Source organism: Oryx dammah, unplaced genomic scaffold (assembly GCF_014754425.2).
Source record: "Oryx dammah isolate SB20612 unplaced genomic scaffold, SCBI_Odam_1.1 HiC_scaffold_8, whole genome shotgun sequence".
NCBI classification, from domain to species: domain Eukaryota; kingdom Metazoa; phylum Chordata; class Mammalia; order Artiodactyla; family Bovidae; genus Oryx; species Oryx dammah.
The window spans coordinates 12,807,869-12,829,197 of NW_024070192.1; the positions used below are offsets into that span (position 1 = coordinate 12,807,869).

Sequence of the window (21,329 nt, forward strand, 5' to 3'; positions counted from 1 at the left end):
TGGAGAATCCCATGGATGGAGGAGCCTGGTGGGCTGCAGTCCATGGGGCCGCACAGAGTCGGACAAGACTCAAGTGACTTAGCAGCAGTGTCTTACAGTGTAGCACAGGAAACTATATTTAATATCCTGATAAACCATGATGGAAAAGAATATGAAAAAGAATGTATATGTATAACCGAGTCACTTTGCTATACAGCAGAAATCAACACAACATTGTAAATCAATTGTGCTTCAATAAAAAAATTTTTTTTCTGATACTTGGACATACTCACCCCAAATAATTTATGTGTCAAGATAAACATAATTAAAAAATTTTGACTGTGGTAAGATGCACATAATATTTATCTTAATGTCTTAATCAATTAAGTACATTCCCCTTTCTGTGCAGCCAATCTCTAGAACCTTTTCATCTTGTAGAGCTTAAACTCCATACCCATTAATCACTGACTCCCCCTCCCCCTGGCAACCCTGTTTGTCTCTGTGGATCTGAATCTTATAGGAATCTCATGTGGAATCCTTCAGGATTTGTCCTTTGGTGCCTAGCAGATTTCACTCAACATACTGTCCTCCAGGGTTCATCCATGCTGTAGCGTGTGTCAAAATCTCCTTCCTTTATAAGACCAAACAGGAGTCCATTCTGTCTACTTGCCACATTTTCTTTATCCATCATCCTCGGGTTGCTTCCACATTTCAGCTATTATGAGTAATGCTGCTATGAATATGGATGTACAGATATCTCTTCGAGACCCTGCTCTCTGTTTTGGGGGTATATACCCAGAAGTGGGATCCATAGTTTTTCATGATGGTTGTACCATTTAACATTCCCAATACCGATGCACAAGGATTTCAGTTTGTGCAAACCCCCACCAGTACTTGTTACCTTCTGTTTTTTTTCCTGAAGTGTTGATCTTTATGGGTTACTTCGTTTTCGTTGTTGTTGTTGGGTTTAAGAGTTCTTTATATATTCTGGATGTTAGTCCCTTATCAGATACATGATTTGCAAATATTTTCTCCCATTCTGTAAGTTGCCTTTTCTCTCTGTTTATTGTATCCTTTGATACTCGGAAGTTTTAGATTTTAACACAGTCCAGTTTAACTATAATCAAGTTATCTGTTATCAGTGTATATAGTTTTTCCTTTGCCTGTGCTTTTATTTATTTATTTATTTTCTTTGCCTGTGCTTTTGGTGTTGAAAAACATTTTAGAAAAAGATCTAAAAAAGTTTAGATTTGGCAAGAAAAACATTGCCAAATATAATGTCATGAAGCTTTCCCCGTATGTTTTTTTCCTGAGAGTTTTATAAATGAGGTCTGATATTTAGATGATAAATAATAATATTTTTAGATACAGAAAGTTTATCTTCAAAGTGCGCTAATTGGGAAGATCACTGCTGGGATGGGGCTGGGGGGCATGTGTGGAGGCGAGCATCCATCTCGCAGGTGACCCTCTGGGTTTGATCAGAGCCCGTCTGGCCCCTGGCAGGCTTGGTTTTTTAAGCCAGCCTCGGGGTCGTCCTTCAGACCTGTGTGTTGAGATGTACCGACTGTGCCTTGATTGGAGATGCCTGCACTGATGTGATGTGCACCTCCTGTCGACTCGCTTGAGCCGCTGCTTCCCTCATCCAGCCTACGCCCTTCCCGGTGGTGCTTCCCAGACTCTGGCACCCCTGTTCTCTGTGCCCCTCGGGCTGCAGGAGGTTAGGCCGCTGGGCCACCCGGCGCCGTGCGGCTGGCAGCTCTGTCCTGACGCAGGCCTGCATGTAGTGCCACCTCTTGGTGAAGGCTCGCTCCCTCGTTTACGGACAGAGGTTCTTATTTGCTAGTTTATTTGTATTTTTTCTCATAGCGTTTGGCTAAGTGGCCAGGCGACAGCTCCTGCACACTGTTCTCTCTCTGAGAGAAAGCCAGACTCCTCAGCCTGCAGGCCTAACAGTGTTGTCTGCCCCGCCCCCAGGACCATCAGGGAGCTGTCCGCCAAGGCGCTGCGGAACCTGGCGCAGCGAGCGCCCGAGCACACCGCCCGCGAAGGTAGGTGCTCCCCACTTGCCCGCACACGTGCCTATGCGTGTGCACCACAGACACACACACACACACCCAGCAGAAAGCCCCGGAGGCCCCCTCGCCAATGTTAAGACCTGAGGGTTTTTCTCTCGCTGGGAAGGGTGTGAAGAGCTGGTCTGTGCTTCACTGGGAACAGAACACGAACCGGGTGCCCCAGTCCCTGGGACTGCAGGTGCTGTGAGCGCCGAGGTGTGCGCGTCCCAGGGGCCCCAGGGCTCATTCCTCCGCCATCCCAGCCAGAGTGGGTGAGCGCCGAGGTGTGCACGTCCCGCGAGCCCCAGGGCTCATTCCTCCACCATCTCAGCCAGAGTGGGTGGGTCTGCTGTGCACCGTGTGCGTTTCAGGATGAGCCTTGAAACAGCAAATGAAGCAGTTCGTAATGTTACAAGACAGTGAGCTGCCTCCCTGGGGCTGCGGGGGACTCGCTGACTTCCTGGGCTGGGCCTGAGTGCGCTCCACTCAGGAACAAGACGGCTGGTCTGAGTTAATGACATGCCCTTATCGTTAAGAAAAGACCCTGTATTTGTTCCATCATGTCTTTTCTATTTGGAATCAACAGGCATCTGATTTCAATTCAGGAAACAATACATAGGTTTCTTCGAATTGTACTTATTCCCACTGATGTTTATTAGAGAGGTAGCTGTTGTTGGATTACAGTTGTTCAGTTGGAGTTACTACTGATTTTACTCAGACACTCTAGGATTTTACATGAAGACTTGGGGCCTGTGAAGGTCCTGAGGGCCTTTTCAGCTTCATGGTCTCTTAATTAATGTCAGAAATCTCACCTGGTGTTTACTTTCCTTCGATGATAACCCTGCTGCCTGAATGAAGGGGACACTTTCTTCCCAGTTCAGGAGTGCTGACCACTACCAGCTGCTGCATCTGAGCACCCGTGACGGCCCAGCAAGGATGCTCTTGGCTTCCATGGCCTCTGCGTGGCTGGGACTGTGGTTTCCCTGGCTGGTGGGGCTGGACGGACAGAGCCTCCGTGGTTATGACTTCTCACCTGTACTCCCGGCCAGGCTGCAGGGACTCTGATCCTGCTTTCTGTCCCCAGAGCACAGGCTCCGAGGCTTTCTCTGCTCTGAGCAGCAAGGAGGGAACTCCTGGCTGAGCCAGCGTGTGTTGGCTGTAGGGTTCTACAGCCCAGCCTCTGTCCTCCCTGCCCCCGAGCAGAGCCCTGGGGGTCCCTGAACAATAGGAAGGACCTGGAGAACAGTCTGTTTTCCTTCTTTCCTGCTGTCTGTCCTCACCCTGAGTTACCACCCTGTGTCTGGAGCCCCGGAGATGCGTGCCACTTGGGACTCTTGAGTCACATTCGTCCTCCCTGTTCATGTGTCTGCTGATGGGGTTCGGCGTGTCGGAGGCCCTAGTTTCGCCCTGGTTGTGGGGTAATGATAGAACAGAGCGGGAGCGTTCCTCCCCTGGACCCTGAACCCGCGCGTCTGACAGTCACCCCGTGTGCCTCTCCCACTGTGCCTTGGCAGTGTTCCCGCGTCTGCTGTCGATGACACAGAGTCCAGACCTGCACACTCGGCATGGGGCCGTGCTCGCCTGCGCAGAGGTCACCCGCAGCCTGCACACGCTGGCCACGCAGCAGGGCAGGTAGGAAGCCCTCCATTCACACCTGTGGTGTGCTCCTGATATCTGTCAGCGGTCCCTTGTCCTCTCTAGGCGGTCCCGCCTCATTGGGCTTCTCTTGTCACCAAACAGATTGTGAAGCAAAGACACGCTTTCCAGACTTGGTGTGGAGTAGCCCGTGTATTCAGTATTCTGTGTTCGTTTATCACTGTGAATAATTTAAAATACCAGAGGATATAAAAGTTTCAACCAGGAGGCTCTTCTGTTTGCGCAGTTGGTATAAATAACAACAGACGCAGTATGGGGTGGCTGAGAATGTCTGAACGTCGAGAATGTTTTGTGAAGCAGCTGCTCCATCTTCTTACTTTCTGACTAACTTTTCCTCAAAGACACAGCTCCCCACACACTGTGATGTCTGTGCCATGATTCCTGAACTCCACCTTGAGGAATACTGTGTTATATAAAGTCGAGTCCTGTCCCTCGAGGCGGCTCCCTGGGGGCACGATGATAGCAGATCTGAGTTGACCCTACTTCTCTCCCCAGGGCTCCTGGGAATTTCAAGCCCCCCGCCCCAGACTCAAAACTGTGGTCCTCACATGTCGTGTTTGAACTCCTGCAGGCCCGTCTCGGACTTCCTGGACGAGAAGGCCATGCATGGCCTGAAGCAGGTCCACCAGCAGGTCAGCGTGCAGCCGCCGGGCCATCTCTCTCGCAGGTCTCCCGGTGCCTGGGGGCCTCCCTGCCCCCACGCCCTTCCTGCTCCTCAGCTCCAAGTGCAGCCTGGCTTTGGGCATGAACCCTGGGGGTGAGCTCAGGCTCTCCTGGGTGGCCAAGTGTCCCCCGCTGGGCCTGGCAGAGAGTGCGCGCCTCTCGTCTGGTCCTGCTGCACTGCCTGGCCGCCCTCCTCGCTCAGGGCGTCCTCGCGGGATGGTGGGCGGGTGGTGGCTCACAGAAGGCCTTGCACTCCCACCTTTACCCCCACGGAGGGAGCTCCACGTCTGCAGTCACACCCAGGGTTTGTGTATGCACTTCTCTGGGGAGGAGGTGTGTGTGTTTTTCTGGGTTTTGAGATTGTCAAAAGCTTTTTGTGACTCAAAATTGGTGAAGTACGAGCTGTGGGTCTGAATGTTACAGGATAACATGAAAGTCATTCTTGAGTGTTAAATGGCTTTACCATTTGTTGTTCTGGGTTGAGTTCTGGTTTAAGATTTTTCTTTTTGTGGTAATTGACCATTCTGACGTCGTTCCCTCATCCCGTTGGTGCAGTTAGCTTTCCTTTCCATTTTAGCAAAGTCATTTCGTCTGTCTAGGTGCATTTCTTACCTTTAAAGACACCTTTATGTCTGTTTTTGGCTGTGGTGGACCGTCGTTGCGCATGCGGGCTTTCTTATTCCGGTGAGCGGGGGCTACTCTCCGTTGCCGTGCTTGAGCTGCTTGCTCACGGTGATGCCTTCTCTTGTTGCGGAGTGTGGGCTGCAGGGCGCCCGGGCTCACAGGCTCCAGAGCTTGGTCTCGGAAGTTGTGCTGCTTGGGTGATATTCCCCGACCAGGGATTTAGCTTGTGTCCCTTGCATTGCAAGGTGGATTCTTAACCCCTGGACCACCAGGGAAGCCCTCATTTCTCACCTGTAGAGTGGAGTCTGTGCTACCTGGACACGGTGGAGCCAGGCTGACGCCATGTGGTGCTGTAGAAGGTTCAGTGTGGGGGTCACCCCGTCCTCGGCTTCCTTTTTCTGTAGAGCCTGGATAATAGCGGAACCTACTTACTCGAGTTTCTCTGAGAACTGAAGAATGTGCTGGAGAGTTGGGTGGAGTTTTTGGCACAGCATGAGCTTTCAGTGAGTGGGGGCGGGGACGGTAGTTAGTAGTGATGCTGAGGGGCTTCTCTGAGTTCCTTGCCAGGAGAAGGGCCGGCAGGGCCTTTTCTGCCTGAGGGGCTGTCGGGGGGCAGGTCCGGTATCCAGGCATCTCCCCGCTGTCACTGGCTGGTGACCCTCTTCCTCCCCGCTCTGACCCTCGGTTTCCCTACCAGGCCAGGGAAGGAGGAATCTGGGCATCTTGGGCATCACACGCAGTTGTGCCAGAGGGTCTTAGTGAGGGAGGGGCTTCTTAGCGAGGCGCTCCTGGAGAGTGGAGTGCACTCCATCAGCCCTCCTGGGAGACGCCCACCTGTGCTTGTCTCTCTGTTCTCCTTCTGATGCTCATTGATGTTATATACCTGCTGTGTTATATTTTTAAATCCTAGTAATTCAGATGACTAATTTTCAATTCTTTATTTTTAGCTTTACGATCGTCAGTTATACAGGTAAGATTTACATACCTGAAGTTTTACGTTTTGTGAAGAAAACACTGGGCCCCTAGTCACGGGCATCTGCTGAGTGGTCGTGGCTGAGTCATCTGTGTGTTGTATTTGAGCGAGTGAAGAGCCGTGAAAGGGGTGGTTGGGTTCTGAGCTTCACAGACAGCATGACGAGAAGCTTTCTTCTTTGACTGTGGAGTCTGACAGGCTCGTGGCTGTGGACAGACCACCCATAGCAGCGGATCTGGATCTGGATCCTGCCTGGATCTGCCTTCTGCCCTTTGCAGCAGGCCCCCTCTGTCCTGGTGGCTGTGGTCTGCCCTCTGAATGTCATGTGGATAGAACTTACTGTGCAGTCTTAGGGTCTGGTCTTTCTCACCGAGAGCACCGATTCTGAGATTCACTGTGTGGTTGGTATACAGTGGTGTGTTCTCTCGTAGACCTGTTGGTGGTCAGCAAGACCACCATTATAAGAGGTGTCGTGTGTAGACCTGTGTGCTTGGCATCTTCTTGCCAGGTGATGGGCATCTTTCAGCTTTTGAGGATAAAACTTCTGTGAATATTGGCATATGAGTCTTGGTGTGGACGTTTGTTTCTGTTTTTCCTGGGTGATTACCTGTGTTAGGACCCTCTATGGTCAGTGTGGAGACGGGACGAGGTTCCAGGGCTCTTTGGTGGTGTCTCTTTCCTGTTTAATGGTGCTCCCCTTAGAGACATCCTCAGTTCAGTTCAGTTCAGTCGCTCAGTCATGTCCAACTCCTTGCGACCCCATGAATCGCAGCATGCCAGGCCTCCCTGTCCATTACCATCTCCCGGAGCTCACTCAGACTCAAGTCCATCGAGTCCGTGATGCCATCCAGCCATCTCATCCTCTGTCATCCCCTTCTCCTCCTGCCCCCAATCCCCCCCAGCATCAGAGTCCTTTCCAATGAGTCAACTCTTCACATGAGGTGGCCAAAGTACTGGAGTTTCAGCTTTAGCATCATTCCTTCCAAAGAAATCCCAGGGTTGATCTCCTTCACAATGGACTGGTTGGATCTCCTTGCAGTCCAAGAGACTCTCAAGAGTCTTCTCCAACACCACAGTTCAAAGGCATCAATTCTTCGGCGCTCAGCCTTCTTCACAGTCCAACTCTCACATCCATACATGACCACAGGAGAAACCATAGCCTTGACTAGACAGACCTTAGTCGGCAAAGTAATGTCTGTGCTTTTGAATATACTATCTAGGTTGGTCATAACTTTTCTTCCAAGGAGTAAGCGTATTTTAATTTCATGGCTGCAGTCACCATCTGCAGTGATTTTGGATGCCCAAAAAATAAAGTCTGACACTGTTTCTACTGTTTCCCATCTATTTCCCATGAAGTGATGGGACCAGATGCTATGATCTTCGTTTTCTGAATGTTGAACTTTAAACTCTGCTGGGCGATTCTCCTGCTAGGTGGGTGAAGCCTGGTGTGGACCTGGACCTGTGGGTGCGGCTCTGCCTCCTGGTTCCTGCTTCTTGGGTGGAGGCCTGGAGGGAGTTCCCATGGGCCCTCTTGGCTGTTCCACCAATGCTGCCTGCCTGCTTTTCATCTGTTTTAAATAGAAAGAAAGGAACGACTCATTTTCTCATACATGAAAGCGTGTTCACTTGTTTCTGATGCCGTGGCCTGCACTCCGTGGACTGACTGTGGATGAGCAGGGAGTGAGCCACGTGCCGAGTGGGCTGAGCAGTGAGCCGCTGGCCGCCCTGGGGCCATCGTGCTTTTGTCCTGTGTGGCTTTCTTTGGAGCTGAAGGCGTCTGATGATATCGTTAGCATCTTACAAACTCCAAATGCACGTCTGTTCATTGCCCCTAAATGTTCTTTTCTAGTGATAAATCTCAAAAGTAAGTAGAAAATAAGCCCCTTCTTTGAGGCCAGCGTAGGGAGATGATGCACGTGGCGTCTGGTGTAGCAAGGGCTCTGGGTGGGACGGGCCTGGTGCCTCAGCAGTGTTTGTTCCCCGGGTCTGACTCCCACACAGACCCCAGAAGGGAGGGCACGTGCCCCACAGGACCAGACTGCAGGGGCCTGAATCCAAGCGTCCAGTCCTGACCTGTGAGATCCAGCTTAGCCCCACTGTTTCCTTTGACTGTTTTCTTACTGTGATTTTGGGGGTCCCCGAGACCACTCCCAGGCTCAGGGCCTGGGCTGGCAGAAGGACTTGGCATTCAGCATAGCTCTTGATGTTGTGAAAGAAATGAAAGTGGAAGTCACTCAGTTGTGTCTGACTCTTTCGACCCCGCGGACTATCCAGTCCATGGAATTCTCCAGGCCAGAATACTGTAGTAGGTAGCCTTTCCCTTCTCCAGGAGATCTTCCCAACCCAGGTCTCCTGCATTGCAGGCGGATTCTTTACCAATTGAGCTCTTGATGCTGTGGTTGTGGCTTATTGCTGCAAAAGTGTTCATTCAAATCAGCAACCTAAAAGACCCAGAGGACAGAGTCCATGGTAGACGAGGCACAGCTTCCTGGCTGCGTCCTGTCCCCATGGAGTCACACCCAGTCCTCCTAATGGCTACTTGTGAGACACACAGCTATTGCCACCCAGGGAGACCACCCCGCCAGCCTTGGCATCCAGGGTTTCCACTGGGTTGAGCTGATTCTCTGTGATGTGAGGCCCCACCACAGATGGCAGTACCAGTGTTACAGCGCCCCCGGCCCAAGTAAACGGAGGATCCTGCCTGGCAGAGCCTTCTCGGGCCCAGACCTCCATAGCTGGGACAAAGCTCCAGACCTTTCCTTCTTGGCCCTGACCTCCAGGAAGCAGCCTCGCCTATGGAAGTAAACCCTCTCCCCTGGAAGGGACCCCTTAGGTCAGTCTGGTGCTAGAGCCTTGGGTCCCACGTGACCTGAAGATCCCTCTTACAATGGCAAGGGACACAGGGCTGGAGCATCTCACAGGTCTGACAAACTGACAGGGCAGCCCTGTGACACCCAGGGGTGGTCAGTGCTGGCTGGCTGTTGGGGGCTTGTGCTGTGTGCAGTGGAAGCTCTGAGCACTCGCTGTGTCAGGCAGGTTGGAAGGAGAATCCCTGTTGGGGAGGGCAGGAGGGTGAGAACTCCCGACCAGGCTGCGTGGTGCTCCTGACTGGGCGCGCCCAAGCTCTGAAACCTGGCAGGCACTTGACGCCAACGGGCCCGGAGCCCTCTGGGGAGCCGTCGTTGGGTCTCCTCTGACACTTGAGTGCGTGGGGCCTCTTGCTTGTGATGCCATGCCCAAGTCCCTACGTGCCACCTGGCAGCGCCAGGCCCTCCTGCAGGGGTGGTGGCAGGCCATCCTTGGCAGGACAGAAAGCCTTAAAGAAACATGAACTGTGGGGAAATGGAAATGGCAGGCCATGTGTTCGGGGGACCTGGATCTTGATCTTGGAAGTGCGAGTTGCGTGTGGGGTTTGCATCAGCCTTCTGGTCCCCTGGGGGGTGTGCTCCTGCCCCTCTGTGAGTGAGGAAGTCGGCCCTTGGGAGGCTGCCTGCTGTCCTGGGAGCCATGGCCTTGAGGCCTCGGGGGTGCTGGGTCCTGCTGGTCTCTTTGGGGCCCCTCAGGCTTTCTCAGTAATCTGAGCAACTCTGGGAACTGCATTCTCTTGGGTGGACTGTGCTCAGAAATCTTCCTGGGGGAGGACCTAGCAAGGACTGATTTTCCCTAACCCCGAACATTTTATCTTGTTTGGGGTCTAAATAAAATTAAAAGAATCGTGCAGTGAATACCTGTTCACCCTTCCCCCACCTCAGTCAGTTATTCATAACATCTGGACCGTTTGTTTTCTTTCCCGCTGTATACATGTATTATTTGTTTTCTTTAGTAAGTTGTGGGCCTATTACTTCCTCTTTAAGACTTGCGAAAGCATCAGGGAAGAGCAGGGACTTTGTCCTGTGTGATCGCATACAACCAGCATCCCCAGCACACCGGAGGCTCCGTGTGACCTCCGGGACCTGTTAAGTGGAGGTTTCTTCAGCTTGTCTTCAAGTGTTCTCCGTAGCCGTCCTTCCCCTTGAGCTAGGGCCTGCTCCAGTCTCTGTGCTGTGTCTGGCGTTACTCAGCTAGCTCCTTTTTTGTTTTTCACGGTGCAGCCTCTCTTCAGGCCAGGCATGCTGGGTAACATTACACATTCCGGGTTTGCTGGGTTGTTCCCGTGGCACGGCTTGCCCGTGGCACAGCTGGCGTGGACCCTTGTGTTGCCTGTGAAGTTGGTGTGTTGCCCCCTGGTGGAGACGCTGAGTTGACCCCTGGGTTTAGGGACGACCTCCAGGAGGTCAGACGTGCCGGTGAGAGGCATGCACCCCCTTGCAGCTAGCGACTGGCCTGACGGGTGGTTTCAAGACTCACGGATCCTGGATTCCATCGCCTGCCTTGCCTGAGCCAGCCATCACCCTGCGGTCTGCCGGTGGGTGCCTGGCTGATTCCCTCATTCTTTCCGTGTGCATTTTCTGGGACTTGTCTGGAAAGAGCAGCGTCCCTCCCCACTCCCACCCTGCTGTCTGTCTTTTTGATGTATCACTATAGACTCGTGCACCGCACCCCCCCCCCCACCATGTTGTAATTCAGTAGCATCCTTGTTACTCCTCCTGTGACTTAAGCTGCCCCTGTACGTGGCCCACCTCTATTCGAATGGCCGCCTCTGTCATTGTTACACAATTTGCTTGTCTTTGAGCAAGGCCTCTTTAAACCTCTTCGTTTTTATTGCTTTGGTTTCTGTCCCCATCACTGATTGCATTTGGTGCACTTTTCTTTTCAGATCTGTGGTTTTATTTCTTGAGGTCCTGTTTGTGTCTTGCGATGACTCAGTCTCTCTTCCTCCCCTCCTGGGACGCGTGCATGAGCTGAGAGCTGTTCTGACGACGCTGCGTGTGTATCCCGTCCTCTTGGGGAGCTGCTGGGTCTGCGTGGGTGGTTTTCTTGGGGTCGTGGGAGGTGTTCTGGACTCTCAGTGGGGAGCTGGGCACCAGCTGCTGCTGTCTGGGGCTGCTCGCTTGGTGGGCGCAGTTGGATCCTTTCACAGCCAGCTCTGGAGGCTTGGTAGGGCCGAAACAAGTGGGCCAGCCGCTCAGGTGGTCCTTCCGAGGGGTTTCCTGGTGCCTCGTGCCTGAGGAGGCCAGTGTTCTGACTGAGGGGTCTCCTTCCCACCTGTATGGATTCCCACACGTGCCCCACCTTCTCCTTAGGAGTGTTTTTCTTTTTTCAGGCTCAGGTGGTTTCTCTTCTCGAACATGCAGCTCAGGGTCAGCGCTGGGGTGCTGCTCCGCATCCCCTCAGATTCCGGCCGCCTTGGCCTCCCCACCTTCCATCTGCAGGGGCTTCCCTGCTGGGCCCTGGCTACTCCTTCCCTCCTGCCATACCTCTGTCTGCCAGCCTCTGAATTTCTGTCTAGTTTTCCACTTGTTTGAGGCAGGAGGGCAAACTCAAATCCTGTTCCTCTGCCTGGGCCAGCAGCCATGGTCTCATAGCTTTCCTACCTTCTCCCGGAGTGTTTCTTGAACTCATGTCCACCAGTTCCCCGTTGGCATCCCACGTCAGTCGGGGTCCAGGTGGGGAACCCCACTCCCCGGTCCTGCTGGGTGAGGATATCTTCCTGGTGCCTTAAGTTCCTGTAGTTTTTACAAAGTAAGAACTGAACAGTGTTTGGAATTTGTTACCTGTGATTCTGTGATATAATTCATACCAGGGATTAGAGGCTCCAGTGAAAACTGAAAATCATCTCGTAAGCGGTCACAGCACGTATTTTCATTTCTTTTCATAAAAAGTAGTTCACGTGACCAACAACGAATGCAGCTCTTTAACGTCGTAATACTTTTTGGAGCCTGAAGTTACATCTATTACTTGGTGAAAATATTTACATTGTTTTGTATAACAAGAGTTTTAACTTTATTTTCATTAATTTTCAGGGGTCTGGGAGGAGAGCTCATGAGACAAGCAGGTAGGTCTGAGCAACAGAGGCTGCGGGTTGTGGGTCAAGGTCCTTTCTTCCCACCACCGAGGGAAGACAAAAGTCCTAAGGGTATTTATTTACTTGTTTTCAACCCTGTAAAGTTCCCTGATGGGTTCCTTTGCAGTGACAAATGGCCCGGCCGTTTTCTGGTCAGAATTACCATGGCGGTGCACCTGGCCTGCACGTCGTAACTTCAGGGCTGCCTGCTCAGCCCGCTGCTTCTCCTGTGTGTGTTCACTCCAGGCTCTTAGTTTTCAGCTTCTGTGGGTTTTGATACATTTTAGTATCCACGGGGCTGGCAGCTGCTGAGGTGGGATGGATGAGTAGAGAGGTAAGTCTACCATGAAGGGGTGATAAAGTTAGGAATGCGAATGTTGCCATCTTTCCCTCTTCAATATGATCTTTAAATGTAAATGTAGAGCAAGGAAGTTTTTAAAGGTTATGTTTCAGTGTTTGCAGGGAATTCAAAAGTTGCCAACATGTAAATATCTGGATTTCCTGATGCTTTTCCAGCTAAACCTACCAGAAAACCCAGGACTCGGTGCTTGTCAGGCGCCAGATCTGTGCTGGCGCCATGCTGGGCTTGGGTGCAGGAGAGCCCCTCACCCAGGGGAGGAGCGGGCTAGTGGCGGGGGGGTGGGGGGTGTCCGTTCCTCCAGCCCTCAGAACTGCTCTGTTCAAAGCAGAATGGCATTTCTTAGGAGCAGCTGAACAGATTGGTAAAACAGAAGGGAGAATCAGAAGTTTCAAACGTACATGGGATTTCACGTATGACAAAGAAGATACGTGTTTCCAACCTCGCTGAAGAGGGCAGTTGATAGAGTGGTTGATGATGTCCCGAGGAACCACGTGGAAGGAAACAAAATTGTGTTCCCACTGCACACATACACAAAACTAAATTTCTAATTAACGGATACTTAACTGATTAGTTTCTGATTAAACTTACGTATAAGAGATACATTTTTTTAAAACTTCAAAGAAATTTTAGGAGAAATCAGAGGATCACATTGATGGCTAAAGAACTTCCTGCCCAGGAAGTTTTCAGCCTCACCTGGTTGCTGGGGCGATGCTGGTTAGCTCCACGAGGAGGACGCGTCTCCTCGATCATAATGGCTAAGTCAGAGCTGGGTGACGCTCTGCCAAGGGAGTGCCTGCTCTGGAATATATGTTGTTACAGCATTTTCGGGTTGCCAAGGGCATTGTCTCTTAGGATTAAAAATGTGCAGTCTTCTGCCCTGCAGGGCCACTCCTAGGACTCTGCACCCCCAAAACATGTAGGGGTGACAGGCATCCTGTTGGACAGACAGGCAGTCTGTGTGCTGACGGGATGTGTGTGGCCATCTTGTCTGACATGACAGAAACTGGAAGGAGAGCTGAGCCCGACAGGAAATATTGGATTAACAGTTTCATAACCGTAGTGTGGGATGTTGCCCGTCTGCTAAAGAGCATGGGCTCTCCTGTGGTCAGTTATGTTGTTCGAGAAGAAAAGCAGTCTGGCAGCTGGAGCCGGGGTGGGGCGGGTCCTGTGTGCGTCCTGGCTCTGCTGGGACACCCCTCCTCCGGCCCCCAGGCCCCCTCATGCTTGCAGGTCATGTCTGTGCTCAGGACAGTGGGAGTCAGAAGCGTGAGGAGGCGGGATGGCGTCCGTGCTAGCAGAGACTGCAGAGCTGGCTTCCTCGCTGGCCTGGCAGCATTTCAGAGGACAGCGCCGCTGGTCACTGGTCCCTGGGGGGCAGTGGTGGGCACCCCTGCTGAGGCATGGGTGCGGGCGGGCGCAGGGAGCCTTTGTTGCTGTGGATGCCGAGGTTGGGGTTTGCTGCTGCCACCCAGCCCAGCCTGGCCACGGGGGTGCCTGTGGGCTGTGACCCTCCGAGCGTGGGAGGAGGTATGGGAGCCATGCTCCAGCTCAGCTTAGTTTCGGGGTCAAGGCGGGAGCAAGGTGGCGAAGACGGGGTCAGGGCACCGAGCTGACGGGAGGGGAGCCTGTGCTCTCAGCCTGTGAAGGCCCGTGATGGGACCCCCAAATTACATGGCCACCAAAATGTCAGTGGTGGTGTTCTATCTTATTTTTCTGTAGTGATAGATTTTTCCCAGCAAATGCAAACTACTCATTCAGAAGGAGGAAACCATTAGGCTGCTCGATCGTGGGGACCGAGGAGGGGGTGCATTTGCTGTGTGAATGGGCGGCATGAGGAGCCACGCGGGATGGGCTGAGGCACGTGGCCTGTGGGCAGGCACCGGGCAGGTCAGGTCCCCACAATGGTCCCCACAGCAGAGCCTCCTTGGTGCCAGGACTGTCACGTGAGGCCACCACACAGAAGCTCAGGTGTCCTTGTGGTGGTGGCCTCTGAGTAGCTCTACTGGGCTGTGTTTCCACGCGCAGAAGTGGTGGTTTATTAAAATGGACACTGCATTATTTACAGAGGTCAGGAATTTACCAGAGCTTTGCGCACGGTGGCTCATCTGGGGACTGTCCTGTGGGGGTGATACGTGTTACGTCCTCTGACCCTGTCCGGACCCTGGTGCCGACCTGAGGTGGGGGAGCCCCTCCCCGGGGAACTTGCTTCTCCATGGTCCTCATCAGGCAGGTGCTTGCTGCTCAGCCACAGCGCCTGGTCACTTGTGAGTGTCTGTGGTTTGAGAGCTGAGTTGTCTGTCCCTGGGGATTCGTATGGGGGTCAAACCTGCAGTCTCCACGTGTCGCTCCCTTGTCTGGGCAGGGTTCCCCGAGGGCACCGGCGTGATGCTGCTGCTCTTGGCTCCTGGCACTGCCCCCGAGCCTGGCCCACGTCTGGTGCTGAGGACATGCTGGGGGCTTGCCTCCGGACACCAGTGCTGAGGGGCAGGGGCAGGAAGGCTGGTGTTGGCAGCGCTGGGCTCGGGTGCGTCAGGGTGGGTGCTGGGATGGGCACTTTTGGGGAAATGACATTGCGTCCATCCTTTTTCTTCCTAGTGTGCATTTTAATAGAAAACTTGGCCCTCTCCAAAATGCCCTTCAGAGCTGACGCCGTGATCGGTAAGTGCTTCTCTCCTCCAGTGACTCACGTTGTGGCATTTTCTTCCAGAACTACTTCAGCTTGAAAAGTGAAGACCAGCCTGTTAGGGTGGATGGTACATTCCATCCTGTTAGAATCTGTTTTGAAGTTGCTGCTAAGAACCCACTGTAAACAGGGAGCATCCCCCACACTCTCCCCACAGAAGCAGGGATTCTCCCTTCTCTTCCAAGGGCTCAAGCTCCTTCCTCAGGGCTCCCGACTGGGGCTCTGCCTGTCACGGCTGTGCCCAGCACCAGGCATTCTCAGCTGTTCCTCTCCCATTTGGACGGTGCCAGCCCGAAGGGCAGGCTCTCGCAGGATGAGGGGAGGGCCAGCAGCTGCCTCGGCTCTTCCAGGGGTGGCAGTCAGGCCCCAGTGCTGGTTGGGAGTGTCTCCAGGCTCTGACGTTCTGTGGGCACTGGTCACAGAGAGGTAGTGAGAAAAGCCTTGGGGTCACCACCCCTGCTGGGCTGTGCTGGCTCTTTGCCCTACAGCCTCAGAAGTTCTGTAACTTGAGGAAAAAGAAAAAAATGAGTTAGTGTTTGTTTCCAGGTATTAGATCTAGTAGAATTCTGTGTTTGGTTTTTATTGGTGGGGGGATTGTTCAGGGAAGAAGTACAGTCAAAGACCACTTGGAGCTTGCAGGTGTAATAGCACAAAAACTTGCCCATCGTGACCAGTTTTCACACTTCAACAGCAGAAAGAAGAGTTTACCTCTATAGGTGGAGAGGGCAAAGGCCTTTAGAATTTCATTTGACCTGGAGAACGTGTACCTCAGATTTCCTGCAGGCTCCTCTCAAAGGTCACCATCTACTTTGACTTGAGAGAGAGAAGATCTGTGTGGTGGTGTTTCTAATTTAATACAAATGTTCTTTACCAGCTGAATGAATTTGTTTCTTTGACAGATGGTTGGCAGTGGCTGATAAACGACACCCTGAGAAACCTCCACCTCATTTCAAGTCACTCTCGACAACATATAAAGGTGTGGGGAGCAAGGGCTCTCTGGCTTTTGCACTGTGGATAAATATTTGAGTGTTTCAAAGGTCTGTGTGGATTATGAGTCCCTTTTGTAGACCAACATGATTGATAAATGCCAGTAATTCTATTTGGAATTCTGAATGATGTTGTTTATGTAATTTATGATCAGGACAACTAATGCAGCCATCACTGACCAGAATATTTAAATTTTTAAAACTGTTTCTTATTAATTATATTTGCCTTCTAAACATGTTCCCTACAGAGTTGTAGAATTTAGGGTTGGAGGCTCCTGTTGTGACGCTCACGTGCGGATGAGCAGGCTGCTAGAATTGTGACAGCACGTCAGTGCCAGTCACTCAGTCACGCCAAGTGAGCAGGAGAGTGTGGTGTGTGTCCCCATCCCCGTGGCCACCACTGTCCTGCCTCAGGACAGGTGAACTTTGGACTAGCAGCATTGCAGCCCCTACCCCCGCGCAGAGATAACAGCTTTGGTATCGATAATGACCAGGCTTTGATGCGGAGGATGAAGGAGTGGAAGTGCGTATTGGTCTTTCTTACAGCTCTCCAGCCTCCTGCATCTCAGCTTTTCTGTTGGGTGAATAGAACATATCTTTAGTCCTCATCCCTTTTTTTTTTTTTTTACAAATAACCTTATCGTTATGTAGAATCCAGGTACAGTTTTACCAGTTGAATCTGAGATCTTCATGATCGGTGTCAGAAGTCCTTTTAAAGACACACCCATAGTTCATTCACACCAGTCACGATCACCGTTTGGTCTGCTCTTCCGATTTGTACGAGGACACCCCTCCCCAGCACCTCTGTCGCCGCTCCCTGATCTGAAGGAGCCCTGGAAAGAACCGGGCTTCCCTGGTAGCTCAGCTGGTGAAGAATCCACCTGGGGTGCAGGAGCCCCTGGTTCGATCCCTGGGTCGGGGAGATCCCCTGGAGAAGGGAGCTGCCCACTCCAGGATGCTGGCCTGGAGAACTCCATGGACTGTATAGTCCATCGGGTCGCAAAGAGTCAGACATGACCAAGCGACCTTCACTTGGGAAGAACACACGAACCCAGCATCTGCCCCGTGCGGTCGTTACCATGGAGAAAGGCTTGGGTGAATCGCTGGAGGCGACAGGAGGGGCCAGGGACGTCTGTGTGGTGTGAACGCCATTCCTGCGCTTTGTCCCGTGAGGGGCCCCAGCCTTGGGGCAGCCCTTCCTCCTGTCCAGGTGCTCCTGGGACCGCAGCTCCACTCCGTACTAGGCCTCTACGTGGCTCACCTGAGGGGCCTTGCCACGCTGCTGCTGGTGTTTAACACGCTTTTCCATCATCATTTCAGCTGGGGAAGAATAAACGCCACATTTATTATTGCCTTTCACATGGAAAGACGTGAAATTTGCACTCTGTGGAGGAAATAACTTTTATATCCAGTGTATTAGTGGCAGAGAATATTAAACTTATGACCACATCTGACTGACGATGATGACAGTGTCTAGCAGACATACCAGAAAGGATGATGTCATTCAGCTTCTGGGTCTTTCAAACCAAGTCATGGGCCTGACCGCAGGGCCACCTGGCTGCTCCTTGACCAGGAGCCTGCAGCTCACTCGCGTCTCCTCCGTTTCAGGAGGCGGCTGTGTCGGCCCTGGCCGCCCTCTGCAGCGAGTACCACGCCCAGGAACCTGGGGAGGCAGAGGCTGCCGCGCAGGGTGAGTGGGTGTCTGCATCAGCCCTGCATCCAGTGGGGCGGCGGGGTGGGTGGTTGTGGGGTGCCTGCCTCTCCTGCCTGGGGGGTAGAGAGAGTGGGCGTCAGGCCGTGGTGATGCCGCCCCCTCCTCAGCCCATCCCATCCTCACCTGGAGCCAGATTTCTCTGCGGCCACGTGGGGTTCACTTCCCCGGATGTTACCACTTTACTGTAGAATCCACTCTTATTTCAGCAGTGTGTTCTTAAGTTATGTTTCTAAGTCCGCTTTGCCCTGTTGCGGACTTCGGAGGCTCCTAGCACTGTGGCAGAGCTCCGTGTCTCTGGGAGGACCTCTTTCCTGTCCTGTCCCTGGTCTTCCTCGGGGCCCAGCCTTCATTATCAGAGGACTGTCATTCGCACTCGTTCCCCAGGCTGTCAGCTCAGAGTCGTCCGCTTCTGCTGCCTTCCCACGACCTCCTTTCACGCTGCTTCCTTGGATCTGTTCGTTCAGTGATCACTTCACAGACTTCTAGTTCATGGTTGAGTGCATTTAGAATGACCCCCAGTGCCTTTCTGGCACGTGCCCTTCATGTGTTGTTATCTTTTCCTCTTCCCATGAACAGCGTCGGTGTAGCTGTCTTGCTGCATGTCCTTGCATCAGTTGGGTTTTCCAGAACCAGACTCGAAGCTGAAGTTTATCTGACGCATCACGTGGTCCTGTTTGTAGGGTCTAGTTCAGGAATGTTAGTTTCATATTAAAAAACTTTGTATTTACATGTTATGTGGCCCTGTAGCTTTCCTCTGTATGATATTACAGAATATTTATTACAGTTACTTCAAAAATACATGAAACACTTCAAAAATTATTTTAAGTTTGGAAGAATCATGGGTTATTTTTCAGTTGCTAAGTCTTGTCTGACTCTTTGCGACCCCATAGAGTGCAGCATGCCAGGCTTCCCTGTCCTTTGTTATCTCTTATGAGTGTATTCAAACTCATGTCCATTGATTTAGTCATGCCATCCAACCATCTCACTGGCACCCCACTCCAGTACTCTTGCCTGGAAAATCCCATGGACAGAGGAGCCTGTAGGCTGCAGTCCATGGGGTCGCTAAGAGTCCAACACGACTGAGTGACTTCACTTTCACTTTTCACTTTCATGCATTGGAGAAGGAAATGGCAACCCACTCCAGTGTTCTTGCCTGGAGAATCCCAGGGATGGGGGAGGCTGGTGGGCTGCCCTCTATGGGGTCACACAGAGTTGGACACGACTGAAGCGACTTAGCAGCAGCAGCCAACCATCTCATTTTCTGTCACCCCATTCTCCTCCTGCCTTCAGTCTTTCCCAGGATCAGAGTCTTTTCCAGTGAGTTGACTCTTCGCATCAGGTGGCCAGAGTATTAGAACTTCAGCTTTAGCATCAGTTCTTCCAGTGAATATTCGGGGTTGATTGCCTTTAGGATCAACTGATTTGATTTCCTTGCTGTCTAAGGGACTCTCGATTCTCCAGCACCACAGTTCAAAAGCATCAGTTCTTCATTGCTCAGCTTTCTTTATGGTCCAACTCTCACATCCATAGAGGACTACTGGAAAAACCATAGCTTTGACTCTACAGCCCTTTGTCAGCAAAGTGATGTTTCTGTTTTTTAATATACTGTCTAGGTTTATCATAGCTTTTCTTCCAAAGAGCGAGTGTCTTTTAATTTCATGGCTGTAGTCACTGTCTGAAGTGATTTTTGGAGTCCAAGAAAATGAAGTCTGTCACTGTTTCCATTTTTTCCCCATCTATTTGCCATGAAGTGATGGACCCAGATGCCATGATTTTAGTTTTTTGAATGTTGAGTTTTAAGCCAGTTTTTTCACTCTCGTCTTTCACCTTCATCAAGAGGGTCTTTAGTTCTTTACTTTCTGCCATTTGCCTATCTGAGGTTGTTGACATTTCTCCCTGCTATCTTGACTCCAGCTTGTAATTCATTCAGCACAGCGTTTCACAGGATATAGGCTGCATGTACGTTAAATAAGCAGGGCAACGGTATACAACCTGACATACTCCTCTCCCAACTTTGTACCAGTCTATTCCGTGTCTGTTTCTAACTGTGGCTTCTTCACCTGCATACAGGTTTCTCAGGAGGCAGGTCAGGTGATCTGGTTTTCCTATCTCTTTAAGAATTTTCTGCAGTTTGTTATGATCCACATAGTAAAAGGCTTTAGCGTAGTTAATGAAATAGGGGTTTTTCTGGAATTCCCTTGCTTTTTCTGTGATCCATTGGATGCTGACAGTTTGATCTCTGGTTCCGCTGCCTTTTTAAAATCCAACTTGTGCATCTGGAATCATGGATACAGAAGTCTAAATCTACTTTTTGTGAATTTTTTCAAAAGTTAGAAAATACTTTGTCATTTGATCTTCTGATAGACTTTCTAAATTAGTGATGTTATAATGTGACCTTGTACCATACACAGTTTTACCTAAAGAGCTAGCACAGTTGTCCTCTGTATCCGCAGATTCCACATCTAGAAAGAAGCTTTTCATGTCTCATCTGAAGTGTGTTATTGTAAGTTCCACCAAAGATGTCATTTTAGTGTCCGTGCAAGTGGAATTCCAGTTTTTTTTTTCCTACCCTAACATATGAGGCTCTAAGGTTTTCACGTACACGTTACAGAAACTTTGCTGTGTTGAAGTGTAAGCAGTGATAGCACAAACCTCTTCGGTTGTGGTAGGTGCAGAGCAAGGGCGTCTGGCCTTCCTCGACTTCGGAGTTGCCTTTCCAGAGAACAGAGCTGGATTTTCCACTTTGCTTCCTTGAATTCTTGAATAGCTGCAGGCCCCTCTTTCCTGTGAAAGTCAAAGTCACTCAGTCCGTGTCCGACTCTTTGCGACCCCATGGACTGTATAATCCATGGAATTCTCCAGGCCAGAATACTGGAGTGGGTAGGTAGCCTTTCCCTTCTCCAGGAGGCCTTCCCAACCCAGGGACTGAACCCAGGTCTACCACATTGTAGGCGGATTCTTTACCAGCCGAGCCACAGAGGAGGCCTGCTTTTCCTGTGTCTCCCCGTCAGACCTGTTTCGGTTGTTCCCCAGTCCTCATGACTAGCCTCTCCCGTGTGGGATGGTCTGCATTCCCAGCCCTGCGCGCACTCAGCCTGACTGCACTGCACTGCCCGTTTCTGCCCGACCGGCCGCGGGCGTCTTGTGCGGAGCGGCACCCCTGCTGATCCTCATCTGAGGAAAGCATTTGTGTTCTTAGTGAATAAAAAACAGAAGTTTGACTGTGTTGACTACTGGTAAAACTGTCGGCTTTATTTTCTCAAGAGTGAAATTGTGTATTAAAATTGCTTATGAAAATCTTAAAACCACCTACTGAAAAGCTCTTTTCTTCAATCTGGCTGATTTACGCTGCTTTAAAAGCACATCTGCTCTAGGAGTCTAAGCCACCCCTCCCTTCTTCCTTCAGCACTGTCTGCTCGTCTTCTGGACTGTACTTGAGAAGTGTGTCTTGTGGATAATGGACAACAGTGGTCACGCTCTGGTCCCTTCTTTTCAGAGGAGCTGGTGAAGCTGTATCTCGCAGAACTCCAGAGCCCCGAGGAGATGACTCGCTGTGGCTGTGCCCTGGCCTTGGGCGCCCTGCCGGCCTTCTTCCTGAAGGGCCGGCTCCGGCAGGTGAGGCTGGCCTAGCATGGTGGGGGGCGTGTGGGACCGGACCCAAGAGCAGGGTATGTAGGCCGAAGGGGTTCCTA

General features: G+C 51.6%; 1 protein-coding gene across 3 annotated transcripts in view; it reads left to right on the forward strand.

Annotated features, from left to right (window-relative positions):
• The window catches only part of TBCD (tubulin folding cofactor D), a 145,222-nt gene that overhangs the window by 106,679 nt on the left and 17,214 nt on the right, over positions 1-21,329 (forward strand). For all 3 annotated transcript variants that reach the window (XR_005721771.1, XM_040244922.1, XM_040244920.1), the window contains exons 19-27: positions 1,954-2,027; positions 3,548-3,665; positions 4,261-4,321; positions 5,924-5,946; positions 11,853-11,884; positions 14,850-14,912; positions 15,837-15,913; positions 17,532-17,613; positions 21,134-21,252. Coding sequence is in view for 2 of the 3 variants with exons in the window: in XM_040244922.1 (XP_040100856.1) it covers positions 1,954-2,027; positions 3,548-3,665; positions 4,261-4,321; positions 5,924-5,946; positions 11,853-11,884; positions 14,850-14,912; positions 15,837-15,913; positions 17,532-17,613; positions 21,134-21,252 (649 nt within the window). In the remaining variant the exon portion in view is untranslated. The remainder of the gene's footprint in view (positions 1-1,953; positions 2,028-3,547; positions 3,666-4,260; positions 4,322-5,923; positions 5,947-11,852; positions 11,885-14,849; positions 14,913-15,836; positions 15,914-17,531; positions 17,614-21,133; positions 21,253-21,329) is intronic.